The following is an 18,256-nucleotide window of genomic DNA, read 5'->3' as shown; positions in this document are numbered from 1 at the left end:
CAAGAAGCCCTGGTGCCACAGTGGCTAAGTGCATGGCTGCTAACTGAAAGGTCAGCAATTCAAATCCACCAGCAGTTCCACAGAAGAAAAGCCCTGGTGATCAGCTCCCATCAAGGCTGCTGTTGTTAGGTGCCATCCAGTCGGTTCTGACTCATAGTGACCCTATAACTGCTCCATAGGGTTTCCAAGGAGCGGGTGGTGGATTCAAACTGCTGACCTTTTGGTTAGCAGGCAAGCTCTGAACCACCGTGCCACCAGGGCTCCCTCCCCTAGCAAACCCTACGGGGCAGTTCTACTCTGTCATATAGGGTCAATATGAGTTGGAATCAATTCGATGGCACGCAACAGCAACCCTCAACATATACTTGTTGAACTGAGCTGATAAAAAGTACTTAACTGCTGTACCTTAAACTGTCACACATTATCTGCAGCCTGATAAGTTTTTTCTCAAAAGGGAACATCCAAATAATAGCTTTATGTGAAAAAGCAGGCATGTATTTATTTAACAAGACTTCTACTTACACCTCTGGGGTCAATCTCAAAGGATGATGAGAACAGTGGCCCTTTGCCACTGAAGCTCATAATGTAGATTACCATCCCACCACACACACACAAAACACACATACTTTTTTTTTAGTTATGAAGAAGGGAGGCAGAAATTTAAGAATTTAGGTATTCCCTGGACTATCCAGGGCTTTGGTGTATTAACAGCAGGAAGTGTAATCCCCATGCACTTGCTTTCCCTCTCTGTGACCTTACTGATAAGGAATGGTCACCTCCTGAGCGAAGGGCAAAGTAAACGTTGTAAATTCATCGTGGAAGTTCCAGGATGTTAACAAGACTCCCAAGGCAAAGAATAAGGAGGAGTGGTAAGCATCCTGCCTAGCACTGAGTACGCCGCTGGATGAATGAACAGGATAAAGTATACGCCTGCACATTCTTTTCTGCAGTCCAGTGATATTTAACTGCTATCTATTTAAATTACAAAGACTTGGAAGTTAATACTAAATTTCCAGGAAGTTCACCAAGGACACATAACTAGTCAGCAGCAATGCTGCGCCCAGAATCCAATTCACTATTTTCTTCTCTGTTCCACTGCCACCCCATATTAAAGGCTGTACCCTTAGACAGAGATGATAAAGTGGGTATTAGGACATTTGTATAAACAGAAAAAAGCTCCACGTTTATTTATTATCTCTGCATATAAGATGGTTTGTCTATTGCAGGAATAAAAAAAATTTGTGAACTTTTCTTTCTTAAATGGCAAAAAGAGTAAACCGACAGAAAACTAAAGTAAATCCATTTTTCTGGCCTAATCAAAGTTATAAAGGACTACAAAAAAACTTCCACAAATTAAACAAACGTTTATTCGCCCCCCTCCCCAAAAACATTTAAGCACAACTTAAGCCACCTGTGTAGGCACAAAGCAGAGCCCTCAGTGGCGGAAAAATAGGCAAAATTACAAGCCTAACCTCTGTGGCAGGAGATGTGCTCACACTCTAAAATCTGGACACACAAAGCATTTCTGACTTATGACAAGTCACGAGTTCAGATAAAATTAATCAGAGTAAAGTGTCAGTTATTTTTAGAAAATGGAGCTAGAGGTAGCAATGAGACATTAAGGTTACGAACCAGGTGATTATGAACCAGATATCATCAAAGATTTTAAATTAAGATATTGTGCGCAAAATAAATTTTGTAACAGGCTGTATTTTATACCAGTGTTTTAGAACACAAGAAATTTCTGACATCAAATAAAAAATCTGTTTTCTCTTTTAATTTACAGACACTTAAGTGAATTAATTTTTAAGAAGAGATTTCATTTTCTACTTCGCTACAACATTAGGGGTAACAGAACGCAGTAAGGACCTGAATCTTAAAATTACTTTACGAAAAGCGTACAGAATGTTCCTCTGGCAGTAGGATCTCATCCAACACCTGGATTTCCCTGGTGGGAAGCAAAATCCACAAATTCATCTATTATAACAGAAACAAAAAAGAATTATCTAAATATATCTCTGAGCAAACGGAATGCCAAAAATTATTACAGTAGAAACTTGACCGAGTAAGACCCCGAACCTTTATTTCAATGGTAAGGCTCACTTTTTGTGGTCTGAAACGATCCTCAGTGTGGCATTCTGGTCCCTCTAAGATCTGGCACTCTTCCACCTCCCACCTTTCTATGCTACCCCCTTTTACTGACCCACGGAGAACACAAAACCAACCTGGGGTCGAACCGTATACTAGGCATGTACTACTCCCTTCACGGCATTACTCCTTCTTTGCTCCCCACCAAGAATGCCCTATCAAATGCCCATGTGTCCTTAAAGACTCTGCCTTCTTTGATAACGCTTATCAAAAGGAGACTGATCTTTTCCTCCCCTAAAGTCCCACAGCACATATTCCATTCCCCATGCACCTACGCCATTCACTAGAAATTTATTCACTTTCTTTGTTTTTAAATTTACAATGGCTTCTTATAACCCTACCAGACTCAAAAATACCAGCTTATTACAGATACATACATTGTGAGAAGGATACCCTTACAATTACAGCAGGAGCCAAACTATCTGGATCAAATCCTAACTACTAAATTATTTAATATTTCTGTACCTCAGTTTTACTAACTGGAAATTGGGGATTAGGGTAATAGTACCTACTTCACAAGATTGCGATGAGGATTAAAATGATTTGATACGTGTGAATGACTGATACACACGAAGCACGTAGAACAGTAGCTGTCAAACAGCAAATTCTATTAAGTAACAGCTATTACTAATTATTATTATTATCATCACATCATTCTCCACAATATCTAGTAGTACTTGATATAATAGAGGTCAATAAACACTGTGAATGAAACAATTTAAAAAAAAATTTTTTAACGTCCCTCATGGAGTATAAACGGAGGCTCAAGGCCCAAAAAACCAAACCCACTACGCTGTTGTTGTCAACTGCCTCGGAGTAGGCCACCAACTCATGGCGGCCCCATGCACCATGGAATGAAACAATGTGCCATCCCCACAATCGGTTGAGGGTCTGACTGCTGTGATCCATAGGGCTTTCACTGGCTGATTTTCAGAAGCAGATTGCCAGGTCTTTCTTCCTAGTCCGTCTTAGTCTGGAAGCTCCCCTGAAACCTGTTCAGCATCATAGCAACACGCAAGTCTCCACTGACAGATGGGTGGGGGCTCTGGATGAGATACACTGGCCAAGAATTGAACTCAAGTCTCCCGCCTGGAAGGTCCTACCACTAAACTACCAATGCCTGGTAAAGGAAAAGAATTCGACTCCCAAAACTACTTATTTAAAATTCACGAATTAAGAAGAAAGTTAAAGTATAAAATTAACAGCCCAAATAATCCAAGTTCCCTGTTCTGATAAAATTGGAGGAGACATTTTATAAGAGAACTTGATTGTTCTTGATATAGAAAATTTATCCCAAAAGATGGCTATTTCTAAAATGTCATCTTAATTTCTAATCCTTAACAATATATTAACTAATCCTATTTTGAATTAACTTACCTTTTCAGCGTATGTATTATTCACTTGAGTAGTTAAGCTTCATAATTTACCATCTTACCCTGAAAAACAGTATTTAGTTTAGCCCATAAAGGTAATCTCTACCTCCAGTACTCAAGGATGTAGTAAACATATCTGTGTTTGCCTTATTGATACCCTTTGCAATTTTATATTTTGAGTACTTGCCTTTTCACTCTTTATCAGCCTGAAAACGTATTTCTAATCGTTGTATTTTGTCCTCACAGGGAAGCTGATTCAGTTTCTTGACTTATATTAGCTGCCTGTCGTCATATCTCCAGTTCCTTTGCATGGACCCATGGCTACAATGGGTCATAAATTATGGAAAACAATCTTTTACCCACAGATATTGGGATACTACAGTATGTTTTAGGTAATACCATATAGTCAAGTAAACTGAATAACTGGCTGATCTGTACCACAAGAAGACAATGTTACTTAAGGTAACGTTGGCTTATATTAACTGAGTTAAGTCTCCTCAAGGGATAAGGAACTTATTTGGGCTGCCAAGAGTGGGACTGATTTAGACCTTTAAAAACACTCCTAAAGGATTATTTGTGAAAATATAATAGAAATAAAAGCTTCTATTTTGGTGATAACAACATCAGAAGCCACATTTACTCTCAAACAAGTTATGGCTTTTTTTTTATTTGCATATTTTATATAGAGATGGAGGCTCTAAGTAAATTTTGTCAAAGACTGTCAAGTTTCATATTGGGGATTTAAATTTCTCAAGCTCGGGTCTTCTGGTTTATGATCACAGACAAACGGACAGATGTCATAGCTTAGAGAAAACACTGCTAGTCTTGTTTTACATTTGACTACTGATTAACAAATAATGTGACATTTGAACAGTCACCACTCGTTCACCTGGCTTCCGGTTTAAAGGAATTCTTGCCACAAAGCTGGTGGTGGGAACATAGGAGAGTTTATGATCACAACGTTAAAAATTTAAAAACTGGGTAGTGAGATTACCGGAAATTTTTATTTCCTTCTTTATGCTTTTAGGTAGTTCCTCAAATGTTCTAAAATTATACACATACATACACAGAGAAAGAGATTTTTACTAAGAGGGCAACTCTAAGAGAAAGTTCAATAATATAAGGGGAACCTGATATAGTTTTTCTCAAAATCTGAAAAGCAATCTTTTACTAACTATAGAATACTACAAGGAAATCATGTTACAAGTGTTCAGAGCCTAGGGCAGTGTCTAGCAGACACAATGCAATTAATAAATATTTCTGAATACACTTAAAAATGTAATTCTAATAGAATACTAGATTTAAATAGTATTCCAAATACAAAGTACATTTTAAGTAGTAACAAACCAAAAATGCTTAAGAAAATCAACATTCTTTATTTTCGTATGTAAACAAAAGTTTGAGTTAAACCATAAAGTAAGTTTACAATATCATGCAGTTATTCAAACTAATATGGTTCATAAATGAAGCCACCCAGGTAAGAGATTTTTCTTGAAGTTCAATCTTTTTTCTAGAACAACAAATGCCAACTAACCTATTTTTAGAATAACCAATTTAAGAAAAATGCAAAACAGCAGTTTAACATGCCATTACTTTAAGGAGACCAAGGAAGCGCCTGCTAAAAGATCTACGTGAATGCTGGGTGCTTTGCCGGTTTCACAAACTATTAACTATTATTTTTTCTGATGTGCAAAAAGCACAGTGAATGTTTCCATCACACCAATTTTTCAAAGTATCTGTAGAAGAAAACGTAGTACGTTAATCAGCTAAAATGCATATTAAATGAAAAACATATATATAAATATTTTCATTCTGACTGCCATTTTAAGTACTTTAAAACACAGGTAGAGCTTTTACTGTAAATTTACTTTATGGTGTAAAAGCTAGATGGTAACTGAAAAGAGATGAAATATAATGGTATATACACACACTTGATTTCTCTGTAAATTTAAGGAAATACTTGTAAGTTTTCTCAACAACAACAACAAAAAAATTACTTTTTTAGGTGTGAACCAACATGACTTAGTTAGTTGTAAAAGCAGATTTTCAATTTCGTAGTTAAATAGAAAGAGGATTTTTCACAGAGAAGATGGAGTCGGAGGCCAATGTGATCTGAAGCAGTACTAATCTGCACAGAGAAAACAATCAGTGACGACTACAGAGCCATTCGAAAGGTTGCATTTTCCCCTTACTAACAACCCAGGGCGACTCGACGACGTACTACAACGTTTAAAGGACAAACGTGAACCTGTTTAATTAAACTAGAGAACTGCCGGCTGCATGAAAAACATACCAACAGAGGATTCATAGCAACGGGATGGTATTACCTCTTTTATGTAATTCCCTGAGGGGAATACTGTCTCCTCCCCCGTCATAAGGCAAATAGGGATCGGAAGAAGCATCCATGATTAGAATTTTTAAAAAGCGGCAGCAAAAGAAAAAGAAAAGCTTGCTAGCTTAAAAATACAGTGGCATTTCTTCTACCCCTGCTGCAGCAGGCAAGGGAGATGCCATATTTGATGAGGATTAGAACTGTAGTTCGACTGGCTGAAGCAACTGGGTTCTTCCACAGCCGATGATGTCATCAAAGGGAAATTATTGCAGGCTGGTTGCTAGTGGCTACAATCTAGCTAGGCTTAGAGGCAGGACAGGCGTCTTAATCAGGTCCTGCTACGTATGATGATGACTAAGCTCCAAGTATAACAGAAAAAAACTGGTTCCAGAATTTTAAAGCACTCAGCAGTATAGCTTCTATAACATCAGTGGCAACTATGCTAAGACAACAGAAACATTGCTTCATTTTTAAGATAAGAACAAAATATTCAATACAGAAATGTGAAAAGGAAATTTTGGATACAGTCTATGCCCTTTTTCATTTGTAATATAGAAACCTAGGGATAACACTCTAATATGTTGTATGATTTTATAATGTAAATGTACTTATTTTATACAGTAATGTGATGTGGGTTTATGAAGACAAAAGAAAATGTAATGCCATACAGAAAAGACTAAAACATACCAAAGGTGAGCTGTTAATAGTATTTTTTTTAATTAACTAAAATATACAGCAGCCTTTTGTTGAGGATTAAAATACTAACCAGTTGAAGGCGTTTCTGTTTTTGTTTTTTTTATCTCATTGATCCCCTCCAGCAGCCCTCTTGTTTGTTCCCTCGAGGAACTAGCTAGTCAGACATTCTGGCTTTGAGGAGAAAAAAAATTTACCTGCATACTGGGAAACTTCATTACAGTTTGTAAAGCCAGGCAACAGGGCACTTAGTAGGAAGGAGTCTTCATACCTCTCAACACAAAGGCTTTTTGCTTAAAGGCGCACAGTAAAATGTGTCCAAAATTAGGTATTCCAATCATCTCTTTGCTAGAATTTTTTTTTTGTAAAATTCAGAAATAAAGCAATTCATTTCGTTTAAAACTGCCACTCTAAAAATCTAATGCTCAGAGTTCAAACTTTTACAGTTACCATTCTTTCAAGTGTTTCCACTAGACCACTTGCTATGGTGCTAAATAAAAACTTGCCATTCATTAAGAGCAATTCCATCGGACTCAGGAGTTCTGTGTAATTTGTTTCTAGGGCTTCGAACCTGCGAATTTACTTTTCCATCCCAGATATACTGAATCAGAATCTACCTTTTGAACAAGATCCCCGGGTGATTCTGGTGTATAATATATTTTGAGAACCATTGCTCTGCTAGTGGTTCTCAGAATTGGTCCCCAACCAGCAGCATTAGCATCTCCTGGGAACTTGTTAGAACTACTCTCAGCAGGAGTTGGAACCAGAACAAACCCGTTTGAAGCCCTGTTTCTTTCCCCAAGTATTGAGCGGGCCAATTTCTAAGATCCACTCCAACTCAAACTGTTTATTCATGAATGTGGGGTGAGGGATGCAAGTAGAGATCTCAAAGAGTAGGAAAGAGGAGAAATACATTTCAGTTACCTGCAGTTTTTTAAAAAATTGTTTAAAGTTTCTATACTTCAAAAAGTTTGCACTTCAGTCAGACAGAACTTCTTAGAAAATTCCATCTGGGATTTGGAAGGAACGGTTCTGGAAAAAGAATCTAAACTAAAATTACTGCTACAGGCATAGTCTATCTAATCCTGATTCTAGCTACTAATATTTATGATGGGACTGTAAGTTTTTTTTCATTCTGTTGTATTTTTCAAATTTTCTTGGAAATAATTTTTTAGACAAGAAAAGCATTGACAAGAGCTAATTTTACATACTACAGGTAAAACTGGTCATTTGGTATGTTCTAGTACCATAAGATTTTTATTTTAAAGACATGTTTTACGGCATTTACAAATGATTTAGTTTTTAATGATACCATTTATGTCCTTGCATGGTTTCACATAAAATGAAAATCAATTTACAAGTTTTTCTGGTATTTGTAGGAGCTCTCTCAACTTGTTTCACCTGATCTACAACTTTGTCAGAAATGAAAAATGAACCTGATAGTTAACACTAACTAGAGAAGTTTGTTTTCAAATATTAAGAATACCCTCCCTATAAAACATACTGACAATATTACATAAGTAAAAGTTTTGTAGAAAAGCATACAGATTAAATAGGTATGGTGAAAGAATACAACCCTGACGCACACCTTTCCTGACTTTAAACCAATCAGTATCGCCTTGTTCTGTCCGAACAACTGCCTCTTGATCTATGTAAAGGTTCCTCATGAGCACAATTAAGTGTTCTGGAATTCCCATTCTTCGCAATGTTATCCATAGTTTGTTATGATCCACACGGTCGAATGCTTTTCCATAGTCAATAAAACACAGGTAAACATCCTTCTGGTATTCTCTGCTTTCAGCCAGGATCCATTTAATCTGTAGGCTGAGCAAATAATCTGAGAAGCTGGACTATATGAAGAAGAACGGGGCATCAGGATTGGAGGAAGACTCATTAACAGCCTGCGTTATGCAGATGACACAGCCTTGCTTGCTGAAAGTGAAGAGGACTTGAAGCACTTACTAATGAAGATCAAAGACCACAGCCTTCAGTATGGATTGCACCTCAACAATAAAGAAAACAAAAGTCCTCACAACTGGACCAATGAGTAACATCATGATAAACAGAGAAAAGATTGACGTTGTCAAGGATTTCATTTTACATGGATCCACAATCAACAGTCGTCGAAGCAGCAGCCAAGAAATCAAAAGACGCATTGCATTGGGTAAATCTGCTGCAAAGGACCTCTTCAACATGTTGAAGAGCAAAGATGTCACCTTGAAGACTAAGGTGCACCTGACCCAAGCCATGGTATTTTCAATCGCATCATACGCACGTGAACACTGGACAATGAATAAGGGAGACCAAAGAAGAACCGACTCCCTTAAATTGTGGTGCTGGCAAAGAATATTGAATATACCATGGATTGCCAAAAGAACGAACAAATCTGTCTTGGAAGAAGTACGGCCAGAATGCTCCTTAGAGGCAAGGATGGCGAGACTGGGTCTTACATAATTTGGACACGTTGTCAGGAGGGATAAGTCCCTGGAGAAGGACACCATGCTTGGTAGAGTACAGGGTCAGTGGAAAAGAGGAAGGCCTTCAACGAGGTGGATTGACACAGTGGCTGCAAACAATGAGCTCAAGCATAACAAGGATTGTAAGGATGGCTCAGGACCGGGCAGTGTTTCGTTCTGTTGTGCATAGGGTCGCTATGAGTCGAAACCGACTCGACGGCACCCAACGACAACAACAAAAAGTTTTGTAGTCATATTTAAATTATTTTTAGCTAAGGACCAAAACTGGTGTGTATGTGTGTGTGTTTATAAATGTATTATATACATAACATATAATTATTTTCGTATAGAGTTAAGGAGCCCTGGTGGTGCAATGGTTAAGCCTTCGGCTGCTAATCAAAAGGTTGGTGGCTCAAACCCACCCAGCTGATCTGCAGAAGAAAGACCCAGCAATCTGATCTTGTAAAAATCACAGCCTAGAAAATCCTATGGGGCAGTTGTTCGGTCACCCGGGGTCACTATGAGTTGAAAATCAACTCAACAGCGCTTATTAAAAACAAAAGAGTTACGTTTAGAATGAGACACACCAAACTGTTAACCAAACTGTTATTGCTGATGAATGGGATGGAGGTGGGAAAGAGGGAGGGGCATTCAGTTTTTACTTTATATTCCTCCACACTGTTTTAAGATTTTAACAAATACATTATTTTGTAATAATCTGAAAATTTTTTAAATGTCAAAGTAAACAAATCTCTCATGCTTGTGAGGTCAACAGCTGCTACCTTCTCTTAATGAATCATTCTCAAGTTAAAGTGATTTCCAATTATACTTTAGAAAAGAACAAGCTATATTGGAAGGTGTGGCAAAAAAGGACTTTGACATAGAATTAGGTATTATAGTTTAATCAAGTTGATTATAATTTGGGTGGGGCCAAAGTGGAAAGAGAGCAGAAAGACAAAGAATTTCTAGGCACAATTCTGGGAAATGGCTCAAGATGAAAATCCAAGGAAACAAACACACTATACCAGCAGTACATATAAAACCCAAACCAAATCCGTTGTTGAGTCGATTCTGACTCATAGTGACCCTACAGGACAGAGTAGAACTGCCCCATAGAGTTCCCAAGGAGCGCCAGGTAAATTCGAACCGTTGACCCTTTGGTTAACAGCTATAGCACTTAACCGCGATACCACCAGAGTTTCCGGCAGTACATTATAAGGCTTTAAAAATTCACAAGGGGAGGGTATTTTTACTTTCAAACACATACTAGGTTCTAACCCCGATTTGATGTATAATTCTGGAATTACAACTTCTTTGGAATGTGTTTACTTATCTTGACACCAGGTGGACAGTCTTGATGACAATAAAAAAAACAACCAAACCAAACCCGTTTCCATCTATTTGATTCTGACTCATACCAAACCTGTACGAAGGGTAGAACTGCCCCACTGGGTTTCCGAGGCTGTAAATCTTTACGGAGGCAGACTGTCACATCTTTCTCCCGCAGAGCAGCTGTTGGGTTCAAACCCCCAACTTTTTGGTTAGCAGCCAAGCCCTTAACCACTGCGCGACCAGGGCTCCTTCAGATGACGATAGCGTTACAAACAGAAATCTTTAAGCCCCTCCTAACACTAATGGCCCAAGAAAACGTACATTTTATGTACTTAATTTAAAAAAAAGAAAGAAATTAAAAATGTTTTTTGTCTTTAGATCTAACTGAATTTACAGGAAATACAAGAAAGAAGGAAACATGTTAAATGATGCCAAAGAAATGCCATCAGCCAAATTAGGTCAAAACCAAGTCTCAATAAATTTTAAAAGACTGAAATCATACAAAGTATCTTTCCTGACTACAATGGAATGAAACTAAAAATCAATTAACAGAAGGGATACTGGAAAATTCATAAATATTAGGAAAATAAACAACATATTCTTAAAACAGTTCAGGGTCAAAGAAGAAACTGCTATGAGAAAAATGAAAACTAAAATACAATATACCAAAAAATATGGGAAGCAGCACCTTATGGAAAGCAGTGCTGAAGGAAACTTATACATTAAAAAAATCTCAGATTAATAACCTAGCTTCACACCTTAAGAAATTGGAAAAAGAAGAGGAAACTAAACCCAAAGGCAGGAGAAGAAAATAGTAAAGACGAGAGGAGAGATAAAAGAAAAGAAAAAGAAAATCAATGAAACCAAATGCTAGTTCCTTCAAAAGATCAACAAAATTGACAAACCTTTAGCTAAACTAAGAAAAAAAGAGGTAAGACTCAAATAACTAAAACCAGAAAAGTGGGAACATTACCATTGACCTTACAGAAAGAAACGATTTTAAGCAAATAGTATTGACAATTGTACACCAACAAATTAGATATGTGAGACAAACCACCAAAACTGAGATGTACGTAGAGGTTGCCTCCCAATTCTAAACTGCCAGAAGGCCATTAGGAAAAGGGCACGGACCACTAATAATGATTCCTCCGTGAATATTCCATCCTTCCAATCAGAGTCTGTACATTCCAGACGTTCACAGTGTTAGTACGTGGAAAGTAGCTTTTATTACTTACAGAGCCCACAAAGCGTGTTACAGGGCAAATATCAGGCCTCGAGGATGGGGAACACCAGAGGCCTCATCACACCACCTCACCCGCTGAACCAAGTGATGAGTTGAGCACTCCCAATTCATTTAAATATGTTTAAATGTGGCCTAGATGTTTTAGGGAAACTCTGGTGGTGTAGTGGTTAAGAGCTATGGCTGCTAACCAAAAGGTCAGCAGTTCGAATCCACCAGGCACTTCTTGGAAACTCTATGGTACAGTTCTACTCTCTCCTGTAGGGTCGCTATGAGTCGGATTCAACTCGATGGCAGTGGGTTTGGTTTGGTTTTTTAGCTGTTTTAGAAAGGAAAAGAACACATCAGTTGTTCAAGCTATTTTCAGAAAGCAGAGACAAAAGGCCAAGTTTAGTTCTTTGTCCACGGATAATCCAGATGAAATAAACAAATTCCTATAAATAAATTGCCAAAACTGACTCAAGAAATAGAAAATCTGAACAGACCTATAACAAGTAAAGAGATTGAATCAGTAATCAAAAACCTCCCAACAAAAAAAATTTCAGGACCAGATGACTTAATTTCTGAATTCTACAAAAATTTAAAGAAGAAATGACATCAATCCTTCTCCAACTCTGAAGGAAACACTTCCTTATTCATTCTATGGGGCCAGTGTTACCCTAATACTAACGCCAGACAGACATCACAAGAAAATAAAACTACAGACCAATATTCCTTATGAATATATGTGCAAAATCCTCAACAAAATACTAGCAAACCATATCCCACAGCATACTAAAAGGATTATACGCCATAAACAAGTGACATTTATCCCAGGAATGCAAGAGTAGTTCAATATAAAAAAATTAATCAATGTAATACATTAAACAACACACTAAGAATGAAAGAAAAAAAAAAAAAAGATCATCTCAATTGATGCAGAAAAAGCATGTCAGAAAATCCAATACCTCTTCATGTTAAAAATGCTCAGGAAACTGGACTAGAAGGGAAATACCTCACCATAAGGGACATTTATAAAAAACTCACAGCTAGCATCACATTCAATGATGAAAAACTGAAAGTTTTTCCCCTAAAATCAGTAACAAGACAAGGATGCCAACTTTCACCACTGCTGCTCAACATTATTGTAGTAGAAGTTCTAGCCAGAACAATACGGGAAGAAAAAGAAACAAAAGACATCAAATTAGAAAGGAAGAATCAAAGCTATCTCTATTCACAGACGTCATGATGCTATATATAGCAATTCCAAATACACACACACACACAGCCCTTTACTAGAGCTAATAAATGAAGTTCCAGGGTACAAAATCATCAGTTGTGTCTCTACACATCAGCAATGAACAATATAAAATGAAAATTAAGAAAACAATTCCATTTACAATAGCATCCAAAAGAACAAAATATCGATAAGTAAATGTAAGGTGGTGAAAGATTTGTACAATGAAAACATTTATAAAAGAAATTTTTTATTTCTTTTATCAAAACATTGATAAAAGAACTAAAGAAGACCTAAATAAATGTAAAGGCATCCCATGTTCACGGACTGCAAGACTTAACATTGTTAAATGTCAATACCACTCAAAGCCATCTAAAGATTCGATGCAAACCCTATCAAAATTCCAACAGCCTTTTTTGCAGAAATGGCAAAGCTGACCTGCAAATTCACATAGATTTGCAAGAGGCTGTGAAGTGCCAAAACAATCTTGAAAAACAAAGACAAAGTTGAAGAACTCACACTTTCTGCTGTCAAAACTTACCACAAAGCTACAAAAATAAAACCGATGTAGTGGAATACAACAGACATTTAGACCAATGGAACAGAATTGAGAAGCCAGAAACAAATGCATACGTCTATGACCAGTTCATTTTTGACAAGGGTACTGTTATGGATTGAATTGTGACCCCCAAAAATGTCTGTCAACTTGGCTAGGCCATGATTCTCAGTATTGTGTGACTGTCCAACATTTTGTTACCTGATGTGATTTTCCTATGTGTTGTAAATCCTACCTCTATGATATTAATGAGGCAGGACTCAATCTACAAGATAAGATTTTGTCTTGAGCCAATCTCTTTTGAGATATAAAAGAGAGAAGTGAGCAGAGAGACATGGGGGACTCATACCACCAAGACAGTAGCACCTGGAACATAGCACATCCTTTGGACTCGGGGTTCCTGTGCTGAGAAGCCCCTCAACTGGGGGAAGATTAATAAAAAGGACCTTCCCCCAGAGCTGACAGAGAGAGAAAGATTTCCCCTGGAGCTGGTGCCCTGAATTTCGACTTCTAGCCTCCTAGACTGTGAAAGAATAAATTTCTGTTTGTTGAAGCCATCCACTTGTGATACTTCTGCTATAGCAGCACTAGATAACTAAGAAAGATGCCAAAATCACTCACAATGGGGAAAGAATAGTTTGTCAAACAAATGGTGCTGGGACAACTGGATGTCCACATACAAAAGAGTGAAACTGGACTCCTACTTCACACCATACACAAAATTTAACTCAAAATGGATCAACGACCTAAACATAAGGGCTAAAACCATAAAACTCTTAAAAGAAAACATATGGATAAATCTTCATGACCTTGGACTTGGCAATGCATCCAGAGATATGATACCAAAAGCACATGGGGAAAAAAAATACATATATTGGATATCAACAAAACTAAAAACTTTGTGCACCAAAGGACACTATCAACAAAATGAAGAGACAACCTACAGAATGGGAGAAAAAAAATGGACCCATTTATCTGATTGGGTTTAATATCCAGAACATATAAAGAACTGCTGCAACTTAACAAAAAGACAAACAACTCAATCAAAAAATGGCCAAAGGACTTGAATAGACATTTCGCCAAAGAAGATATACAAAAGGCCAACAGGTACAGGGCGAAGACGTTCAACATCATTAGTTGTTGTTGTTAGCTGTCACCAAGTCAGCCCCGACTCATGGCAACCCCATGTACAACGGAATCGGACTGTTGTGATCCACACGATTTTTATTAAGAAGTACATCACCAGGCCTTTCTTCCTTGTCTGTCTCAGTCTGGAAGTTCCACTGAAATCTGCTCAGCATCATAGTAATACACAAGCCTCCACCGACATGCGCTTCAAGTGTGTTGGCCAGGAATAGAACCCACATCTCCCGCATGGAAGGCAAGAATTCTACTGCTAAAGTACAACTGTCTCCTATTAGTCATTAACCCCCAAAAATAAACCGACTGCCATGGAGTTGATTCTGACTCATAGCGACCCTATAGGTCAGAGCAGAACTGCCCCATAGGGTTTCCAAGGCTGTAATCTTTATGGAAGCAGACTGCCACATCTTTCTCCCGTGGAACGGCTGGTGGGTTCGAACTGCTGATCTTTCAGTTCACAACTGAGCACTTAACCACTGCACCACCAGGGCTCCTTCATATTAGTCATTAGGGAAATGCAAATAAAACCACAATGAGACATCACTTGATCCGCACTAAGATAAAGACTACCAAAAAAACTGGAAAACAACAGGCACAGGCAAGGATTTGCAGAAAATGGAATCCTCGTCCACTGCTGGTGGGATTGTAAAATGGTACAGCCACTGTGGAAAACATTTTAACGGTTTCTCAAAAAGTTAAACATAGAATTACCATATGACCCAGGGATTTCACGCCTAGGTATACACCCAAAAAGAACTGAAACAGGTACTCAAATACATTTAAAAACAAAAAAACAAACTGGTTGCCATGGAGTTAATTTTGACTCATTGAGACCCTATAGGACAGAGCAGAACAACCGCAAGGCTATAATCTTTACAGAAGCAGACTGCCCTGTCTTTCTCTTGTGGCGCTGCTAATAGGTTCAAACCGCTGACCTTTCAGTTAGCAGCCAAGCACTTAGCCACCGCACTACCAGGGCTCCTCTCAAATACATACTTTTACACAAATGTTCGTAGCAGCACTATTGACAATACCCAAAAAGTGGAAACAAAGCGAATGTCCATCAGTGGATGAACAGATAAACTGTGGTACGTTCATACAATGCAATTTAATTCATCCATAAAAAGGAATGGAGTATGGATACATGCTACAACGTAGATGAATCTCAAAAACATTGCGCAAAGTGAAAAAAGCCAGACACAAAAGTCAAACACTGTATGATTCCATTTACGTGAAAATGCCCAGAATTGATAAATCCGTAGAGACAGAAAGCACACTGGCGGTCGCCAGGAGCTGAGAAGAGGAGGAACGGGAAATAACTGCTTATTGGGGATGGGACTTTATTTTTGGGTAATGAAAACATTTTGGAAATAGATAGCAGTAGTGGTGGCACAGCATTGTCGATGTACTAAATGTCATTTATTGTTGACTTTAACATGGTTACTTACATTATGGGAATGTCACCTCAATTAAAAAAAAAAAAAGACTCGAGGACAGCCAAGACACTCTTAAAGAAAAATAAGGGTGAATGGACTCTTTACCAATTAACGAGATTAAAAAGTTATAGTAATTAAAACAGCATGCTTTTAGCTTAAAGCTGGAAAAACTAATCAATAGTTCATAATAAGGACTCTAGAAATAGATCCTCTATATACGGGCCCTTGATATACGTTAGAGGTAGCACTACAGAAGTGTGGGTAAAAGATGGCTTTCTTACTAAGTGAGGCTGGGACACATCTATGTGAAAAAATATGAACTACCCCCTTATCCTACATGACACACGCAAAAAAATCACAGATGAATTATAGACCTAAATGTGAAAGGGCAACAACAAGGCTCTTACAAAATAACTCAGGAAAATATTTTCATGACTTCAGGGTAGAAAAAATTTTCTTAATCAGGACACAAAAAGCATTAGCTATAAGGCAAAAGATCAACATGTGGACCACATTACAATTAAGAACATTTGTTCAAAAAGCTTATGTTCAGAAAATAAAGAACTTCTACCGATCTATTTAAATTTTTTAAAAACCAAAGATGTCACTTTGAGGACTAAGGTGTGCCTGACCCAAGCCATGGAATTTTCAGTTGCCTCACAGGCTTGTGAAAGCTGGACAATGAATAAGGAAGACCAAAGAAGAATTGATGCCTTTGAACTATGGTGTTGGCAAAGAATACTGAATATACCATGGACTGCCAAAAGAACAAACAAATCTATCTTGGAAAAAGTACAGCCCAGAATGCTCCTTAGGTGCAGGATGGCGAGACTCCATCTCACATACTTTGGACATGTTATCAGGAGGGATCAGTCCCTGGAGTTTATCATGCTTGGTAAAGTAGAGGGTCAGTGAAAGAGAGACCTTCAAAATGATGGACTCACACAGCGGCTGCAACAATGGGCTCCAGCATAGCAACACTGTGAGGGTGGTGCAAGAGCAGGCAGTATTTCCTTCTGTTGTACACAGGGTTGCTATGAGTCAGAACCAACTCAACAGCACCTAACAACAACTCAGGTGATCAAACCACAAGGAAAGGCAAGAAAATTATGAAAACGAGAGCAGTATTTCCCTCTGGGGAAAGGGAAGGACATACGCGGAGTCTGCTGGAGTAAGTGCTGCTTTATTCTTAGCCTGGGTGGAGCTGCACAGGTACTTGTATTTTATAATAACTCAAGAAACTATACAATTGCATTGTTGTTGTTGTTGTTTCATTATTCATCCAAACATACAGGTAGTCTCTGACTTGCAATGGGGTTCTGTTCTGATGACTCCGTCATTAGTTGGTTCTGATGTTGAATCAAATGCCCCATTTTTTTTGTTTGTTTCATTATTATTACCTTTTGTTATGAGTATCTTCATAAATCCCACCTTTGTCTTTGGGGGCTGGAAACATTACATATAAGCTCACAGATACGGTGACATCAGCGACCTACAGGCTACAACACTGCACACAGTACATACTACTACGAAAAATAAAACTCAAAAACAGACAGTCACAGGTGTGGCTGATCATTAACTCAAACAATCAGTCGGTGAATGCCTGGGTTTAACTGCGCAACAGCTGTGCCCCTGGCACGATGCTACTTCACACTGACTTATTCAATGGCTGCTTCTGACCTCAGACTAGACAGTCAGTCACCACTTGTGCCACTCACACTCATTTTTTTTTTTAATGTTTTAAAATAATTTTAATTTTTTGGATAAGACATTCATATAGTTCAAACAGAAAAGCATGTAAAAAAGCTGGAAAAATGCCCAGGATGTGCAAAGTCCTACACCCATGCCTGCCCCCGTCTCCATATTCCCTCTTTCGCTCACCACATTTATTAGATTTTTGGTTGTCCAAGGTTTCTTTATGCAAATACAAAACCAAAAACCAAACCCGTTGCCGTCGAGTCGATTCCGACTCATAGCAACCCTACAGGACAGAGCAGAACTGCCTCACCGCGTTTCCAAGGAGCACCTGTTGGATTTGAACTGCTGACCTTTAAGGTTAGTAGCCGTAGCACTTAACCACTACGGCACCAGGGTTTCCGTGCCAATACAAGCATATGTTCACTTAGCATTTATTTAGTACTTATTATATGTCAGGCCTTGTTCTAAATTATTTTTTTGTTTCAAGAATATTTTATTGGATTTCAGGTAAAAGTTTACACAGCAAATTAGGTTCCCATCAACAATTTCTACTCAAATTATTCAGTGATGTTGGTTACATTTCTCACAATGTGTCATCATTCTCAGGTTTAAAGTGTATCTCAGGATGATAGT

General features: G+C 38.0%; 1 protein-coding gene across 7 annotated transcripts in view; it reads right to left on the bottom strand.

Moving 5' to 3' along the window:
- Window positions 1–18,256, bottom strand: part of CLCN3 (chloride voltage-gated channel 3) — a 106,557-nt gene that overhangs the window by 57,676 nt on the left and 30,625 nt on the right. The window contains exon 1 of one of the 7 annotated variants that reach the window (XM_049864829.1): window positions 5,849–6,274. The exons of 5 other annotated variants lie outside the window; for them this stretch is intronic. In XM_049864829.1, the coding sequence (XP_049720786.1) occupies window positions 5,849–5,927 (79 nt within the window). In that variant the 5' untranslated portion in view covers window positions 5,928–6,274. Of the gene's footprint in view, window positions 1–5,848; window positions 6,275–18,256 lie in introns of those variants that run through there. One more of the 7 variants, XM_049864833.1, reaches the window with a different exon arrangement.

This window comes from Elephas maximus, chromosome 21 (genome assembly GCF_024166365.1).
Source record: "Elephas maximus indicus isolate mEleMax1 chromosome 21, mEleMax1 primary haplotype, whole genome shotgun sequence".
Classification (NCBI taxonomy): Eukaryota; Metazoa; Chordata; class Mammalia; order Proboscidea; family Elephantidae; genus Elephas; species Elephas maximus.
Note: the sequence above shows the minus strand (reverse complement) of the source record. Positions and strands in the feature narration are given on the sequence as shown.